This window comes from Nymphalis io, chromosome 21 (genome assembly GCF_905147045.1).
Source record: "Nymphalis io chromosome 21, ilAglIoxx1.1, whole genome shotgun sequence".
NCBI classification, from domain to species: Eukaryota; Metazoa; Arthropoda; class Insecta; order Lepidoptera; family Nymphalidae; genus Nymphalis; species Nymphalis io.
The window spans coordinates 10,541,207-10,556,387 of record NC_065908.1 but is presented as its reverse complement, the minus strand read 5'-3'; the positions used below and the strand labels follow the sequence as shown (position 1 = coordinate 10,556,387).

Below are 15,181 nucleotides of genomic sequence, written 5' to 3'. Positions count from 1 at the left end.
ACACTTCAATTTTATTTATATGTGTAGATTTAACAATTGAATACCTAAATAACATTCAAACTTTAATAAAATTTAAATAAATTATGGTCGATTTTCGACCACTGGGCTATCACTAGTTCTATTTATAATGTGATGTTTTACGAATGATGTGATAACCTATAATTAGTAGAACATTTGTCAAAAAACCTTTTCAACCTCTATTTAACTGTCTATTTAATGCTGTGAATTTCAACCACTGTGCTGCGGCACTTTTGTATGCCGCGAAATTCTAAGTGTGCCGCCAAATTTTTAATTATTTTAATATTATTAAATAATATGATTTAAAAAGAAAAATCCATTTTAACAGGAATAAATATTAAAATCCATAAAATTTGATTGGTTTTGTAATCTATTTTACGCAGTGTGTATAGGTAAGTAAATAATTTTTAAACTTATATTTTTCTTTGTGTGCCGCCAAATTTTAAAATCGTTGTGTGCCGCAACAAAAAAAAAGGTTGAGAATCATTGATCTAATGTACCTATTTTTGGTTGTCCAAAATAAATAAAATTAAATTAAAAAATGTACAAATGGGCATTATTGCATATGTGCAAAACGTACATAAGGCATTATTTCTTATGTCAAAATGTATATAAGACATTATTCCTTACGTACAAAAAGTATAAAAGGTATCACATACTCATTATGAACAAAAGGTATATAAGGCATTATTACTTATTTACAAAAAGTATATAAGGCATTACGCCTTATGAACCAAAAGTAAATAAGGCTTTATTCCTTATGTACAAATAGTATATAAGGATTTATTCGAAAAAAATAAAGATAATTAGAAGTACTCCTTTTATACAAACAAAACATAAAGCCTAATTCCTTATGTACGAAAAGTATAGAAGAAATTCTTCCTAATGTATAAAATATATATAAGACATTATTCTTTTCGTACAAAAAGTATATAATGCATTACCAGCAGCTCAACTCAGCTGAATTTAACTCAGCTCAACTTTGTTTTATTCTATTTGTACATAGGATAATGCTTAATATACTATTTCTACATAAGAGCTGAGCTGAGCCGAGGGAAATTGCTGTCTTGATAATCAAAACGTTAATCACATGAAAATTTAGTGGTGCTTGCACGGGTTTGAAATTCACGCGTTCTAACCACTCGGTCTAGTAATTACAATATATAAACTAAATCGGTTTGAATTAACCGATTTAATGTTTTCACCTGATTTCTATTGGTGATTGTCTGCTTCTTACTTTCAAATGGTTGGCAAACCTCCAGTCTCTTCAAGGCCATGAAAGTGTTAGTTTTTCCTTTGAATCTTCAATTTCATCCAATTTTCACTAACTAACTCACATCAAAATATACTTCCTTAGACAGTTCAGTATGACTTTATATCGAGTTATTTATAAGCTCGTATATCTGGAATCAGGAAAATGTAGTATATTTTCCTTTTGCTTGTGAGTTTTTTAATTTTCAACAAAATGACAAATTGAAATTGTACTTTGATGTACTACTAATCGTAAGCTTTAAAGTTGCAATTACATATTTCCGTCAGACTTATTTTGTCATAATTCGTTTTATATTTAACAATACGCTTCTACGTAATATTAAAACATGAAATAGAAATATTTCGATGTACCGATGGCGTAACTGTAATGCATACAGTACACTATATTGCTGTGACTAATAAACTTGTACGTGTGTATACACGTACACGTTTATTTTACATGTATATGTAAGGTGGTTAATAAACGTATACGTATTATATATGTAACAAATAATAAAGCAGGTAGCATGTAGTAGTACAGACAGAAGTTATATGAGGAAGATATGATTATTTACTAAGTCCTTTGTAAGTATGAGTTCGCGCTATAGTTGTACCGTTGCATCGTCGTCAAAGTGGAATGAAATAGCAATGAGTTTTACAGATGTTATTACTTTTAGAAAAGAGCAACACAAGTACAAGGTTACAAGGGTAAACATAATGAGCCACAAACAACGAAAGCGACCTATTATTTATCCAATAAAAACTCTCAATATCTTACGAATATTACTTTTAGCTTTCACTAGTTACCTATTGGAAAGGAATTACACGTTTTATTTTCATATTAAAACAATAAACATCTTTTGTTTGGACGACATAGTGTTTGTTTGTTAAAAGTTTTGCCGTGAACAGAAAGTGCGCGCAGAGGCGGCGGTGTTGTCTAGCGCGGGGCCAGACTCTGCGGCACCGACGCCGCCCCCCGGTTCGCGCTGAGCAACTCGGTCTCCGCGTCCGCCGACCGCCAGTACGCGCCGCACCGTCGCACAAAACGTTTGTGTGTTACGTTTGAAGATTTATTGCAATTTATCACGCGATATCACGATTCTTTGTCATCTAACTTACTATTTAGTTGTAAAAAATAACATCGTTTTAAAAAAGCTTTCTCATAAATAAGCAAGTGCAAAACATCTTTATCGAGATTTGAAAAAAAAACTGTACCGTACCGATAGGCGAGTGGAAGTTGTACGAAAGGATGAGAGGGTTACTTGCGAGAGGACGTAGAGGCGCGAATGACGGTGCGAGGTGAAGCATGGCGGCGGCGCTGGCGCTGGTGATGGTGTTGGCGGCGGCAACGGCGGCTTGCCCAGTTACGGTGCCGCCCGCCTGCGCCTGCGCCGAGGGCGGCGCACGGCTCTCGTGCCGGGCCGCCGGCCTACACGCGCTACCGCCGCTGTACGAACGGCTCCTTGTCCTGTAAGTATGGTAACACGTGTATAGCCTGGTTAAGGATATTAATCAACTCTCAAACTTTGTAATATTATCAGTCAATTCCAACTTCCTGAGTTAAGTTCACAAATCAAGTAATTAGTTGCTATTTAATGACTTCCTTATACTGTGTTAGAAGCGTCGATTAATTAACATAACTTTGTTTACGAGTTGCGACGGCGATGCCTCTTATTTTTTTTCAATATTTCTTATAAATACATATCTATGTTAAAAGGCACTTGTCTATTTCAATATTAGAAATAAATATATATATATATTTTTTATTAGATATAATTAACATATATAATTCAAATTTAAAACAATTATTTTGAATATACGTACGAGACGTTTGAACACTCATCAATTTTCTACTTAAAACTAGTTTACTAGTACTTAGTTTTTTTTGTTCTGACATGAAAAACCCAACAATTATTATCTGAACGTCTTCGTCTACTTTATTACAATACTAGCACAACCCGCAGCTACACCACCGAGAACCTCAGTTTGTGACGAGATTCCTTGAAAATCTTCCATTTCAACTGAAATAATGCTTATTTGTATAATAGATGTAGAATATTTAAATTATTAAGGAGCAGTGTAGCTCTTGATGCTTTGATGCTTGCTCCGCACCAACTGTCATCAAAATTGATTAGGATATTAGTAAAGATCACATATTTAAAATTTATTCAATGCGGTTTACAATTAACGGTAATACAGTAAACAATTAACGGCAAAAATTATATAAATAAAGTCATCTATCTGCATAAATTTCTAGAAATTAAAATTAATACTTTATGTAGCAAAAAAAAAGTTTTGTATTTTTTTTGTTATAATAAATATTATACTTTTCAAATATAGAGTAAAAATAAACGTTCCATTATTTTGAGGTTGGTCTCCTACATTGAACGCGTAGCTACAAACTATAAACTTTTTAGCATAATAACTTATATTATTATCAAGTTAAGATCGACGACAAATCAACGACATGGCAAATGTGGGCTAACATCCGTAACATGATTATATGTATTTATTACTTAATATAGTGGAAAATAACAATACCTGAACAAATAAAGACTGTATGGTACTTTGGAACACTCCTAATAACATTTTATATGCATTTGTAATTTTTGTAAAATAAAAAAATAGTTGCTTTGGTTTTGATAACTTGCAAATAGCCATATTAACTTGGAAAAAGGCAGTTATTTTGAAATCACAGTCAGACACTTAAATTTTATATATTTGTATAGGTATTGTCTCCCTTTACATGCTACCATTCTTTACTTTATTACTTTTTCATTGAAACCAAAAATATTTTTTGTATACATAAAGTACTTATAGTAAATATATCAATACATTCATTTTTTTGTATATTTATGATTCGTAATAATTTGTGAAAATATATTAAAATATATCCCGTTTCTGTGTAATAATTGTTTACTAATAAAAAAAATTCAATATTGACATTGACCTGTCTATCTTGTGTCGTGTTGTGTCGACTTCACCTTGGGGCTTTAGTTTCATGTTTGTTACGTTTGGACAGATTTGTAGGGTTTTATGTGTAGATTAGTATGAGCGGCTCGGCGGGTGTCACTGTCGCGTGTCGCTACTCGCCGTACCGAGTGCTCTGCCGAGTTACTCGGTACTCGTTATTACTGTTACATAATATCATAATACAAAGAGAAAGTTCATTTTAATACTATTGTAACGAATACCTATATTATTGAAATTTACACGTGCTTTCAATTTTAGTACATTTATATATAAATATATATTAAAGAGTTAAATAAACCCCAACACAAAACAAAGCTCTAAAAAGTAAAAAATCTAATGAGTAAAATGTTGGCCCTTTAACTTTAATAAGTACCTAGTAATATTTTAATACAAGCGTCGTCGCGTCTGAGGATCGCAATTTCAAATCAATCCGACCTGAGATAGTTGGTAAAACCTTTTTTGTCGAATACGAAATAAGCTCATTATTTTCAAATACCTGGACAGATTTTTTCATAATTTATAGCTAAAAACCAACTCTATCACATCAGGTATCAAACAGAAAAAATCCGTATCAAAATCGGTCTACCCGTTTAGGAATTCGTTTTACTGTTGGAGGACGTGCCCAGACGTTTTGTATATTTTGAACTTAATTGAGAAAAGAGGAAGAGTATAGGATCCCGTGTGTTGTAAGTCAATGAATGACACTAATACTGGCGGGAGGAGAAGATTCGTAAAGCGCCGACGCCTTCTCCCCAGTCTACTTCGGCGAAGCGAGTCAGCGGAGGCCCTCTCCTCGCGCTCCCGCTCCGCTGCCTTCTTCTGCGACATGACATTTTCGCAGAAAGAGATCGTCGCCAACCAGCACCTCTCGCTACCGATCATGGCGGTTATCACACTCGGCAGCGAGATGTCTCCGCCGACTAAGGCCGCCAGGGAAAGGCACTGAGGCCCCCAAGCGGGACACTCCATCAGAATGTGGCACGCTGTGTCATCTCCCGCCTCGTTATCCGGTGCAGGTACTTACCGAAGGAACCGCGTCCGGTAAGTACCTGCGTTAGCCTGAATGTGAGTGTGCCGTGACTCCGTTCCACTCAGCGACCCAAGTGAGGGCGGACCGCCTCCACTGTCGCTAGGCCTGCCGAGGGGGTCTTCCTCCCACCTGCGAATCAAGGTTCGTTGGGCTAGAGCCCTGACTTGCTCTACCTCCGCCGACCCTGGACAGACGCCGCTTGACTTCGTTTCCACCCAGAAGTCACTTCCGCAAGCATCTCCGCCTGGAGTTCCCAGGGCGGATCGCTCGCGAGAAGTGTCGCTGCCGTCCACGACACCATACGGTACCCACGTATCACTCTCACCGCTATGACTCTACGGCCTCCGCAGAAGAGCTCTGTTACGAGCGGTGAGAGCACCCACCCAAATAGCCAAACGCCAGCGTATAAACGCTGACATGGTATTTCCGGCTCTCCTATATTGGGTAGGAGGCGGCTCAGGGCGACAGCGGGGCTTATGAGCTTTGAGCCGAGTTTGACAAAATTCTGCCCGAAGCTCCATCTTCGGTCCAGGATCAAGCCCAGATACCTCATCTGGGCCTGCACCTTAATCACCGTCCCCTGGACGGTGATAGACGCCTCTCGAGGGGGTCCGACGTGGACCGTAGAATAGGAGGGCCTCTATTTTTGTGACAGAGACCCTCAAGCCCAGCATCCCAATCCAGTCCTTCGTAAGTGACGCTCCGACTTCGGCCAGGCGGGCCGCCTCCTGAAAGGTCCGCCCCGTCGCCGTGATGAGGGTGTCATCCGTGTAGCACAACACACGGGAAGGACGGGGCTCTCAGAAGCCAATCAAATCCGACATTCCAGAGGATTGGGCCGAATACGACCTGTGGAATACCGCAGCCTACCCAACGACGGACAAGTCGCTCATCACCCCCCTCCCAGAGGACCACCCGGTCCCGGAAGTATGCCCCCAACAGCCTTCTGAGATAGGAAGGCACCCCGTGGTATCGGAGTGACTCCCTTATAGCCTCGAAAGGAAGACTTAAAGGCGTTCGCTACGTCCAGCGATACCGCCAGGACCACGTCCCCTCGGGCCACCGCCTCCGTGGTCCGGGTCTTCAGGGCGTCCAGGGCGTCGATGGTTGATCGACCCTCCCTGAACCCGTACTGAGCCTCTGAAAGACCTGGCCCCACTTCGTCGAGGTAAATAACAATATTTGAGCTAAGAACGACAATGGCAACGACATTAATTAATTTTAATTAATGTTGTCTGTAAAGTGAAATTTGTATTCTTAACGACTGTACTGAATTAAATATTAAGATGGTAACTTTTCACATTTCAGAATGATTTTGTTAAAGACATTACGTGCACGATATATATTTACATATTTTATTATCAAAATTGATAGTACAAAGGCAGACTAGGTTACGGCGTTGATGATAAAGTTGAATCATTTATAATTTAAATCAAAGTCACACCACTCATAGTCAAACCATTGTATTTCAGAAAGTTTTACCCCAGAAGACGAACCGATAAAAAACACACTAACTATTTATTTGTTTTAATAATATATTGTATATGGTTATTGGTAACTCTTAAAATTGGTGTGAATGGTTAAACTTTAAATATTTTTTTCAACAAATAAATAATTAATTTTGAATTCAAGTTAGATATTTTGACATAATGTTAATCTGATGATCAGAACAAAAATAAACTGTTTCGTGGCTGCGGGAGCGGTGTGGAGTGCGGGAGGACGAGGCGATTGACGAGGAGGATAAAGAAGGTCGCGTCACCCGGTTGCTTTTAATTAACTCAAGAAATGCGTACCATTTTTCGAAGTCCGTGACTACAAAGCGTTCAATATAGACGAATATGTTTGAAATAAAAAGTAGGTAATTACTACTACTGAACTTCAATCGCTATGTGTTATCGGTTAAGATGAATATATCCGAAAAGCAATTAATTAAATTAGTAAAGTATATACTGCTGATTTCGAAGGTAATCGATGGTAATATAATAAGGCCATTAGGAGCTCGCACTCGCCCCGCTCCCCGCCCCGCCATCATTACTAGCACAGCGCCTGATGATTTACCGACAGAAAAGGGAAATTAATAAATAATTTGACCGCCCCCCACGAACCAGTTGATAAGAAAAATAGGTCAAGAAATCACTGTGATTTAAGAGCAATTTTCATAATTAGAAGCGACGGTGTTAAATTTAATAAATTTACACGCATAAGCTGATAAATATTATCAGCGCAAATATAAATAATTTGTTTCACGGAAACGTGCTATCAAGCGGACGCAACAGGATCTAGGTTGTCTATTTATAGAACTGAGGGCATACAGCTGCAGGCTGCAGGTCAACCCCTCCTCTGACGCCGCCTCCCCCTCGGGGGTCCGGCTTACCGCCTCCTCCAACATAACAACAAGGAAAACTCACCACCTTCTATTCTAAAATAGCGCACACTACGCTTACAATGCTCTTCGATAAGCCGCTTAGCCAAATCGCATTATGTATCAGCAACAAAAACGACCCGCAGTATTCCGAGGATCGCCCGAGGCAACTCGTAAGCATTACGACATCCCTCACAGAATTTCGTCCCAAACTTGTTTCCATATAAACGAGGAGGTGGATAACTCGCTGCGGTGAGCGCGGAGCGGCGCTCGCGCGTGCCCGATGAGCCTCGCGCCTATATTAATCCGACGTGGCCCAAATAGAAACATTCTCCTGTCTCTATAAAGCGAATTCCACGGGCCCAGCGTTCCTCTGGAATGTTATACCATTAATACTTGCCGGTGTTACGATTATTTTTATGGCAAGCGCCATGTCGTGTAATTTATAGACACTAAAAAGGAAACAAAATGATTCATTACACATCTCTTGTAACCGAATGCATAATATCTTTTAAAAAATAAAACATTCATGTTTTAAACTGTGTTTTTTGAACTTGAAATACCTAAATATTAGGTTTTAATTTAAAGGTTTACTTAGAAAATTACCTATATGTAATTATCCTTTTGTTGAAGTCAGTTAAAAAACGAAGTCATGTATGCACTTGCTATGGCAAGTGTTCCACTCAAGAGCTCTCATTAATTTTTAATAATATAATTTGTAGGTAATTAATTATAATTAATTGATAAAGCTGTTTATATATATATATTTTTATCGAATAGGAAGGCGGACGAGCATATGGGCCACCTGATGGTAAGTGGTCACCAACGCCCATAGACATTGGCATTGTAAGAAATGTTAACCATCGCTTACATCGCAAATGCGCCACCAACCTTGGGAACTAAGTTGTTATGTCCCTTGTGCCTGTAATTACACTGGCTCACTCACCCTCCAAACCGGAACACAACAATACCAAGTACTGCTGTTTTGCGGTAGAATATCTGATGAGTGGGTGGTACCTACCCAGACGAGCTTGCACAAAGCTCTACCACCACGAAGTAAGTGTAAGTGAATCATATTTCTTGTGCTTGGCTCCGACTTCAATTATTTTTTTTTTAATATAAAAAATGAGATATGTATGTATAGGTATATATGTATATGTATTTTTTTTTATTTATTTTTTTTACACGGCCATCTGATCCCAAATTAAGCTTGTACAAAGTTTGTGCTATGGAAACCAGACAACTGATATACTACATATAATACTTTTTTTTTTGTAAATACATACTTATGTAGATAATTACACCCAGACTCAGGACAAACATACATGTTCATGCACACAAATGTCGGTCCTGGGTGGGAATCGAACCCACAACCTTCGGCGTGAAAGGCAAGTGTTCTACCAACCACGCCAACCGGCTCGTCAAATGTATATGTGTATGTATATCTCATACAAAAGGATTGTGTGCCACTTCGTCCATTTTTAAGTTGAAAACTGCAAATAGAAATATATATACTTTAGAGAAATGTTATAAAATAAATAGGATTACAAGGGGTTCTTGGAAATTCATAATACGATGTTGTTGTAGTCTGTCAAGATACAAATGTCTTGGATGATTTTAAGGTTTTTGACAACTTCACCTAAATGGTTTAAATAGCCGAACTATCCCGTTTCATATTGAAGTTACATACTTTATGTGTGCTGCACATAGTGTTTGAAGAGTACGATATACGATAGTATACAGTACCCTTCACGACTAGAGCTAATACCGCGCGTGTGATTACGTCATATTATAGTAACAAGTACCGGCTCTGTAAGTAATTCTTTCCACAAGTTAGTGGTGTACTTGATATCTAGTCAATAGTTCAACCCTTGGGCAGTTGTAAACAGATAAGACGTTCTTAATTAAAGCGAAATATTAAAAAGAAATGAACGCTAACGTAATCGACGCTATTTGAAGTAAAGGAATTGAGCGAGCGGTTCAGTAAGGAAGGATAAGTTCCTCGGATCGGCGCGCGGAATATATTATTTGTACAATTTACTCGTGACCTACATTACACATAGTGATTGGAGGCAAAACTCGTCATAACGAGTAAACGTTATCCGATTATATTCCGTGTAAGTGCTCTCGTCCCGAGCTGTCGAACAGGAGTCGCTGAATACTTGTTTCCATAGCTTCCATGTAAAAACATCACCGACAGCATATTTGCTATTTATAACATGCTATAGTTTTAAATAAGCTTATCATAAATTATTTTTAGTCGTCGTATTATTTTGTCATTCTCATGGCGGCTTCATTCAAGTGGAGGCCATGGGCAATAAAATATTTGTTATCCGTTAAACTCGAGTTAGTAGTAGTAGTTTCATATTTGGTATGATTTGCTGTCTTGCTTTGCGTTTTTGTTTTTTGCAAAATAACCATTTATTTGGTAGTGTCAATATCGTTTAAAAGTTCCATTGTGTTATATTTTCTTTTAAAACACTGAATTCTGTGGACACTATAGGGCACCGTAGATTAACGTACCGTACCCATCAGACGTCCTTGTTCGTCATCCTTTGGCACAGGGACGCAACTACATCGCGAAACGATCTGAAAATTGTCCTAACTTGCAATCTGACCTATCTTGAGGCTTTGAACGATAATATTACCCTTTTCTCATTACTAAATTTCCTCTAATTATTTTATTTCCTTTGATGTGTCTGGGAAATATCCAATGTATCGACAGTTTGAAAGTTCACATGAAAATTAAACCTTAAATGATAATAGTTAGCTATTTCTAATTTTCATCTTTATATTATATTTAATTGAACCCTAAGTAATTGTTTTGTTGCCATTAATTATAATTTTAAAAATTTCAATATTCAGACATACGATGCAAGTGACGATATTATTATTGATTACATATGTATATATTACATATGTATATAGCCCTGGCTATATACATATGTAATATGTATCTTCTTACTCCTATTTTGAATAAGAGATTATTCCGACTTATGGCACGCCAAAGAAAACCGTCATTCATTTTTATCAACAAACTAAATTAAGTACACGAATCCCAGACGCAAAATAAAACAATGTAAGCTGTGACCGACAGCTGTAATTCGTTCCTTAACAGAAATTCGTAATTTTTTTTTTGCTGCTCTTTAGATACGGCGTTGCTTCTATATTGCATGGTCCGAGCTGTTAGTTATCTGATGAGCCGATTAATAATGTCCCAAATACGAAAACTTAAATTATTTTGAACATCAGTAAACAGACTGAATCGACATATCAAATTTAATAGTTCAATGGCATTAGACAGTGCGGCTCGGCTGATGAGGGAAATCCGCTAAAACACTTCACGATAAGCCCTGCGTAACGTATACTGTGTTAATGTACAAATTAATGATTCGTGTTAATGATTAGGTTGTCAATTTGAACCATACGACTTGAGTGGTGGTTTTCTACCGAACTACGTATAAAACTGCTATGTTCAAAGACAAAACCCTGAGCATATGTTAAGATATAAGCTGCTTGTATATTATCTCTTAAATATAAATCATAGTATTATATTTGTATAGTGCACTCGAATTGTTGAACATACAAGTATAATATTTAACAAACAAAAAAAACTTTTATATCTAGTTAATAATTACGTTTTGTATTATTGATATCAATGTAGAACACCGCCACGTGTCTGACCAGGCGTGGTCTCGGCCGTATTGTTGTAATCTTGTTATGCTTTTCCGTCGAAAGCCACACCAGCAACCAATATACAAAAAAAAAAGTTAAATTTTATCACTAAAGACAAAAAGACTAAATATTATTATCAATTCAAATCTCAAGTTTCATTATATCCTTACTTCTTTTTGTTCAAAGAAAATAAAAGATATGGTTTAACAAAAAGGGAAATTTTACATTCAATAAATCACGATCGCTTGGGCAAAGGTCAAATATTTGTTTCAATAAACGCAAAATTGAACACAATGTCTTTTGTAAAGTGTGATAACGTCCTTTCTCAACAACTGTAGCCAACAGCCTACATCTGTTCTTATTGAATATTTTATGCCGTTTAGGAAACACAAAGTCGAAAGAAAAAAAAATTACCAACTTTGTTTTATTGGCTGCTTGTTACCAGATCTTCAATATCCGTACTGTTATATGTTGCTACTTTTTTTTTTATAGAATAGGAAGGCGGACGAGCATATGGGCCACCTGATGGTAAGTGGTCACCAACGCTCTTAGACATTGGCATTGTAAGAAATGTCAACCATCGCTTACATATCCAATTACACTGACTCACTCACCCTTCAAACCGGAACACAACAATATTAAGTACTGCTGTTTTGCGTTAGAATATCTGATGAGTGGGTGGTACCTACCCAGACGAGCTTGCACAAAGCTCTACCACCAGTAAAAACTTACAAAAGTGTTACCAAAATTTACTCAAGGCTTCTGCTACGTTATGTTAGTAAATGTTGAATTTTGAAAGCAAAAACACTCGAGTATATCGCCTGTAGGTGACATTTATAGATCACATCTGGTTTGCTGTTTATCACTGAGCTTATGTGGATGTAATCAGACGTACATTTTTTACTCCAAAGCCATTTTTATCGCATTTTTTTTATGTAGTATGATGAATCGCTGTAGGACATCATAAAACTCAAAAAACAAGGAATAACAAAAACAAACAAAGTACATGCGCTAAACAGCACACTGTTGCTAATTATAATTACTAATGGTTTTCTTTTAATCATACTAATAGAAGTATCGTATCGTAATTATCATATTGTATATATAGGTCAGCTTTAGTTGTGACTCTACCTGAATTCACACAAGTTCAAGGATGCGATTGATATATAAGTTTCCAATTATGATATTATACAGTTTCTGGACGGACATAGGCTGTATATATGTTTGTGTGTTGCATGTTTTTAAAGATATAAAGAGAAACTTGTCTGTGCGGGTGCTATTAGGACGTTAATCATTTGTACTGAAAAGTCCGGAATATATGTATCCGGAATATTGTATAACAGGTAAAGTAACGGTATTATTTAGTTTTTAACAAGTTGGAAAACAAACCGCTACGGCCGTAGAAATCTTTGTTGCATACAGTATAATATAATTTTGTTGATTATTGAATAATCATTTTAAAAAAATCCTTAACTTAATCAATGCGAACTCGGTACGAATAGTTATAAAAATTAATGACTAAACGTTCGTATATAAAATGAAGGATAAGAATTTTGTACGTTTCGTTATCATGTAAGTCGTCCACGCGAGCGCGTGCGGCCCATTCACTGGCGCCGGTCGAGGCCGGCGCTCCGCACGGGCCACGCATGCTTAGCCGGGTGGCCGAAGGGCGAAATGGCGATCTGCCAGGAATCCTCCCCTGTGACATTTCGACGGCTAACGGTATTCCTTGGTCCTGTCGCACTTATTAAACGAGTGTGTATTTTTATATAGTACCTTTCGTTAACAAATTTATTATACGAGTTATGGCTATGACGTTAAGCCTCTGGAGAGGTTATGCAAAATAATTGCCCGCGGGTGAAACAGCGAAGCGCTGCTAGCGACGACCCCGCCACCCGATATTATTGCCCGAGATGTAATATAAAATTATACTAAAGTATTTAATGAATGTTACGACCTGGCCCGAAGAGCTCGTCGCGCCGTCGCATCCTTGTACATTCTATATTAAACATCAGATAATGATTCGACATTCTAATATGAAATTTTAAAGATTTCGATTTCAAATCTGATAACTATATGACGCAAAAATACTGATAAGACTAATAAATATCAAGACACTTATAAAGGTGATGATGGGTGACCGCGGCCATTGCTAACGAATTGCAAGTCTTTGTGTGCTGGACTTCATGAACAGCCAGTCAGGCTAGCCACTAAACCCACGAAGCAGTTAACAGGCAGGCCGGTAACTTTTACTAGTGATGATGATGATGATGATGTCTGCGTTGCAACAGTTTTTAATTTCTGTCGAGTGAGAAACCTACCGAGTTGAGAAGAACAACTTTAGCCATAACGTCTTATGTTAACAAAATATTGGCATTAAAAAATATAGGTAATTTTCTAGTACCTACGTAAGATGTAGCGACCCGAGGGGTGGCAGTGGCGGTGGCGCTGACGGGCGATGATGGATGGCGGCAATAACGCACCGCGCTCGTTATCATGGGAACACCCGCCCTCCCACGCGCGCGGCCCGTAATCCGCCCCTCCGCTATTAGGCGATCACTTACTGCTTTGTAAACCAACAATTTTCATGTAGTATCTAAAGTTCACGAGTTTTGAGTTTGTATCGATCGGATACTCTGAACAATATATACTTAAATTGCAGTTTAGCCTCAATTACTTACTTAAAATTGAGTCACTAAAACAAATAGTACCTATGTATATATATAAATAAATATATAAGTAAGACCTTTTCTCAACATTTTTGCTTTAGCAAGTAGGTATATCATTTATCCAAAATCTTAATTGAGTTCAGCACATCTTTGATTCAAGAAAATATTATCTGTTTCTTGTTTTTGCTTCTGAATTTATATTTTAATAACAAACTAGCTATAAATCGTTGCTCTGCATAAATACTTAAAAGTAATTAATACGATTTCTGCTCGTGAAGAGGCTCTAAGCTCTTACCTAGTGTTTATAAGAAATATATGTCTACTCCTAAACAACCATATCATGCATAGTTGCTGGTATTTAACCAGGTTTATACGTAATTTAAAGACATCAGTCTCTGGCTATTTAAGATTCTAATACCTAGTGTAGTGTACGCCATGTCAGAGTAAATTGATAGCCAGCTGATAGTGATCAGTCACTATCAGCTGGCTCATCATTTCATCTGACATCTCTTTCTCGAAAGAATATAGTAAAAACATCGAACGAAAAAGTCCTAAGGTCATTTAACGTCTAAATATTTTAAAATGTGTTGAATAAGCGGATCATACGATAATAAACACGATTTTAAAATTTATAACATAACAAAAATAAAAAGTTGAAAGCGTCGTTCCCGTTCGGCGAGACCACTTGAAGAAGCATTAACAACTCCGCTCGTGGAGATGTGACGCACTCCATATCGCCCTGTCCTAGTTCTTACAACTCTTACTTCGCCGTAGTAAAAAGTGACACATCTCGAGATTTAGATATCGTTCAACTATCGAGCCATTACTATAAATCATTCAAAAACACACACACGCAAACACATAAGTAAGTAAACGGTAACGACAGCGCTACAAAAATCTAAAACGACAGAATAAGAGTGATGTATTTTGTGGACGATTTCATGTACATAATATGTTCTAAGACGGGTTATATAAACCTATATAAATTATTGCACTGCTTTTTTTATTTCCACCATTGGTGTGTAGCGTGTTCACACTTTTTATACGTATTCCGTCCTCTGAAACTTCAAAAATAGTCCGTTTTACCGAATATATATTATATCCTTTAATGTGAGTGTATATTATTCTTATTTAAATTAAAGGTCTATATATAACTACACATTATATTATTGTTTAAGCTCTGCTTCGATAGTCAATAAGTCG

General features: G+C 37.2%; 1 protein-coding gene across 1 annotated transcript in view; it reads left to right on the top strand.

Annotated features, from left to right (window-relative positions):
- Window positions 1-2,332: 2,332 nt before the first annotated feature.
- LOC126776750 (lutropin-choriogonadotropic hormone receptor) overlaps window positions 2,333-15,181 on the top strand; it is a 49,826-nt gene continuing 36,977 nt past the window's right edge. The window contains exon 1 of the mRNA XM_050499482.1: window positions 2,333-2,739. Within this exon, the coding sequence (XP_050355439.1) occupies window positions 2,576-2,739 (164 nt within the window). The 5' untranslated portion in view covers window positions 2,333-2,575. The remainder of the gene's footprint in view (window positions 2,740-15,181) is intronic.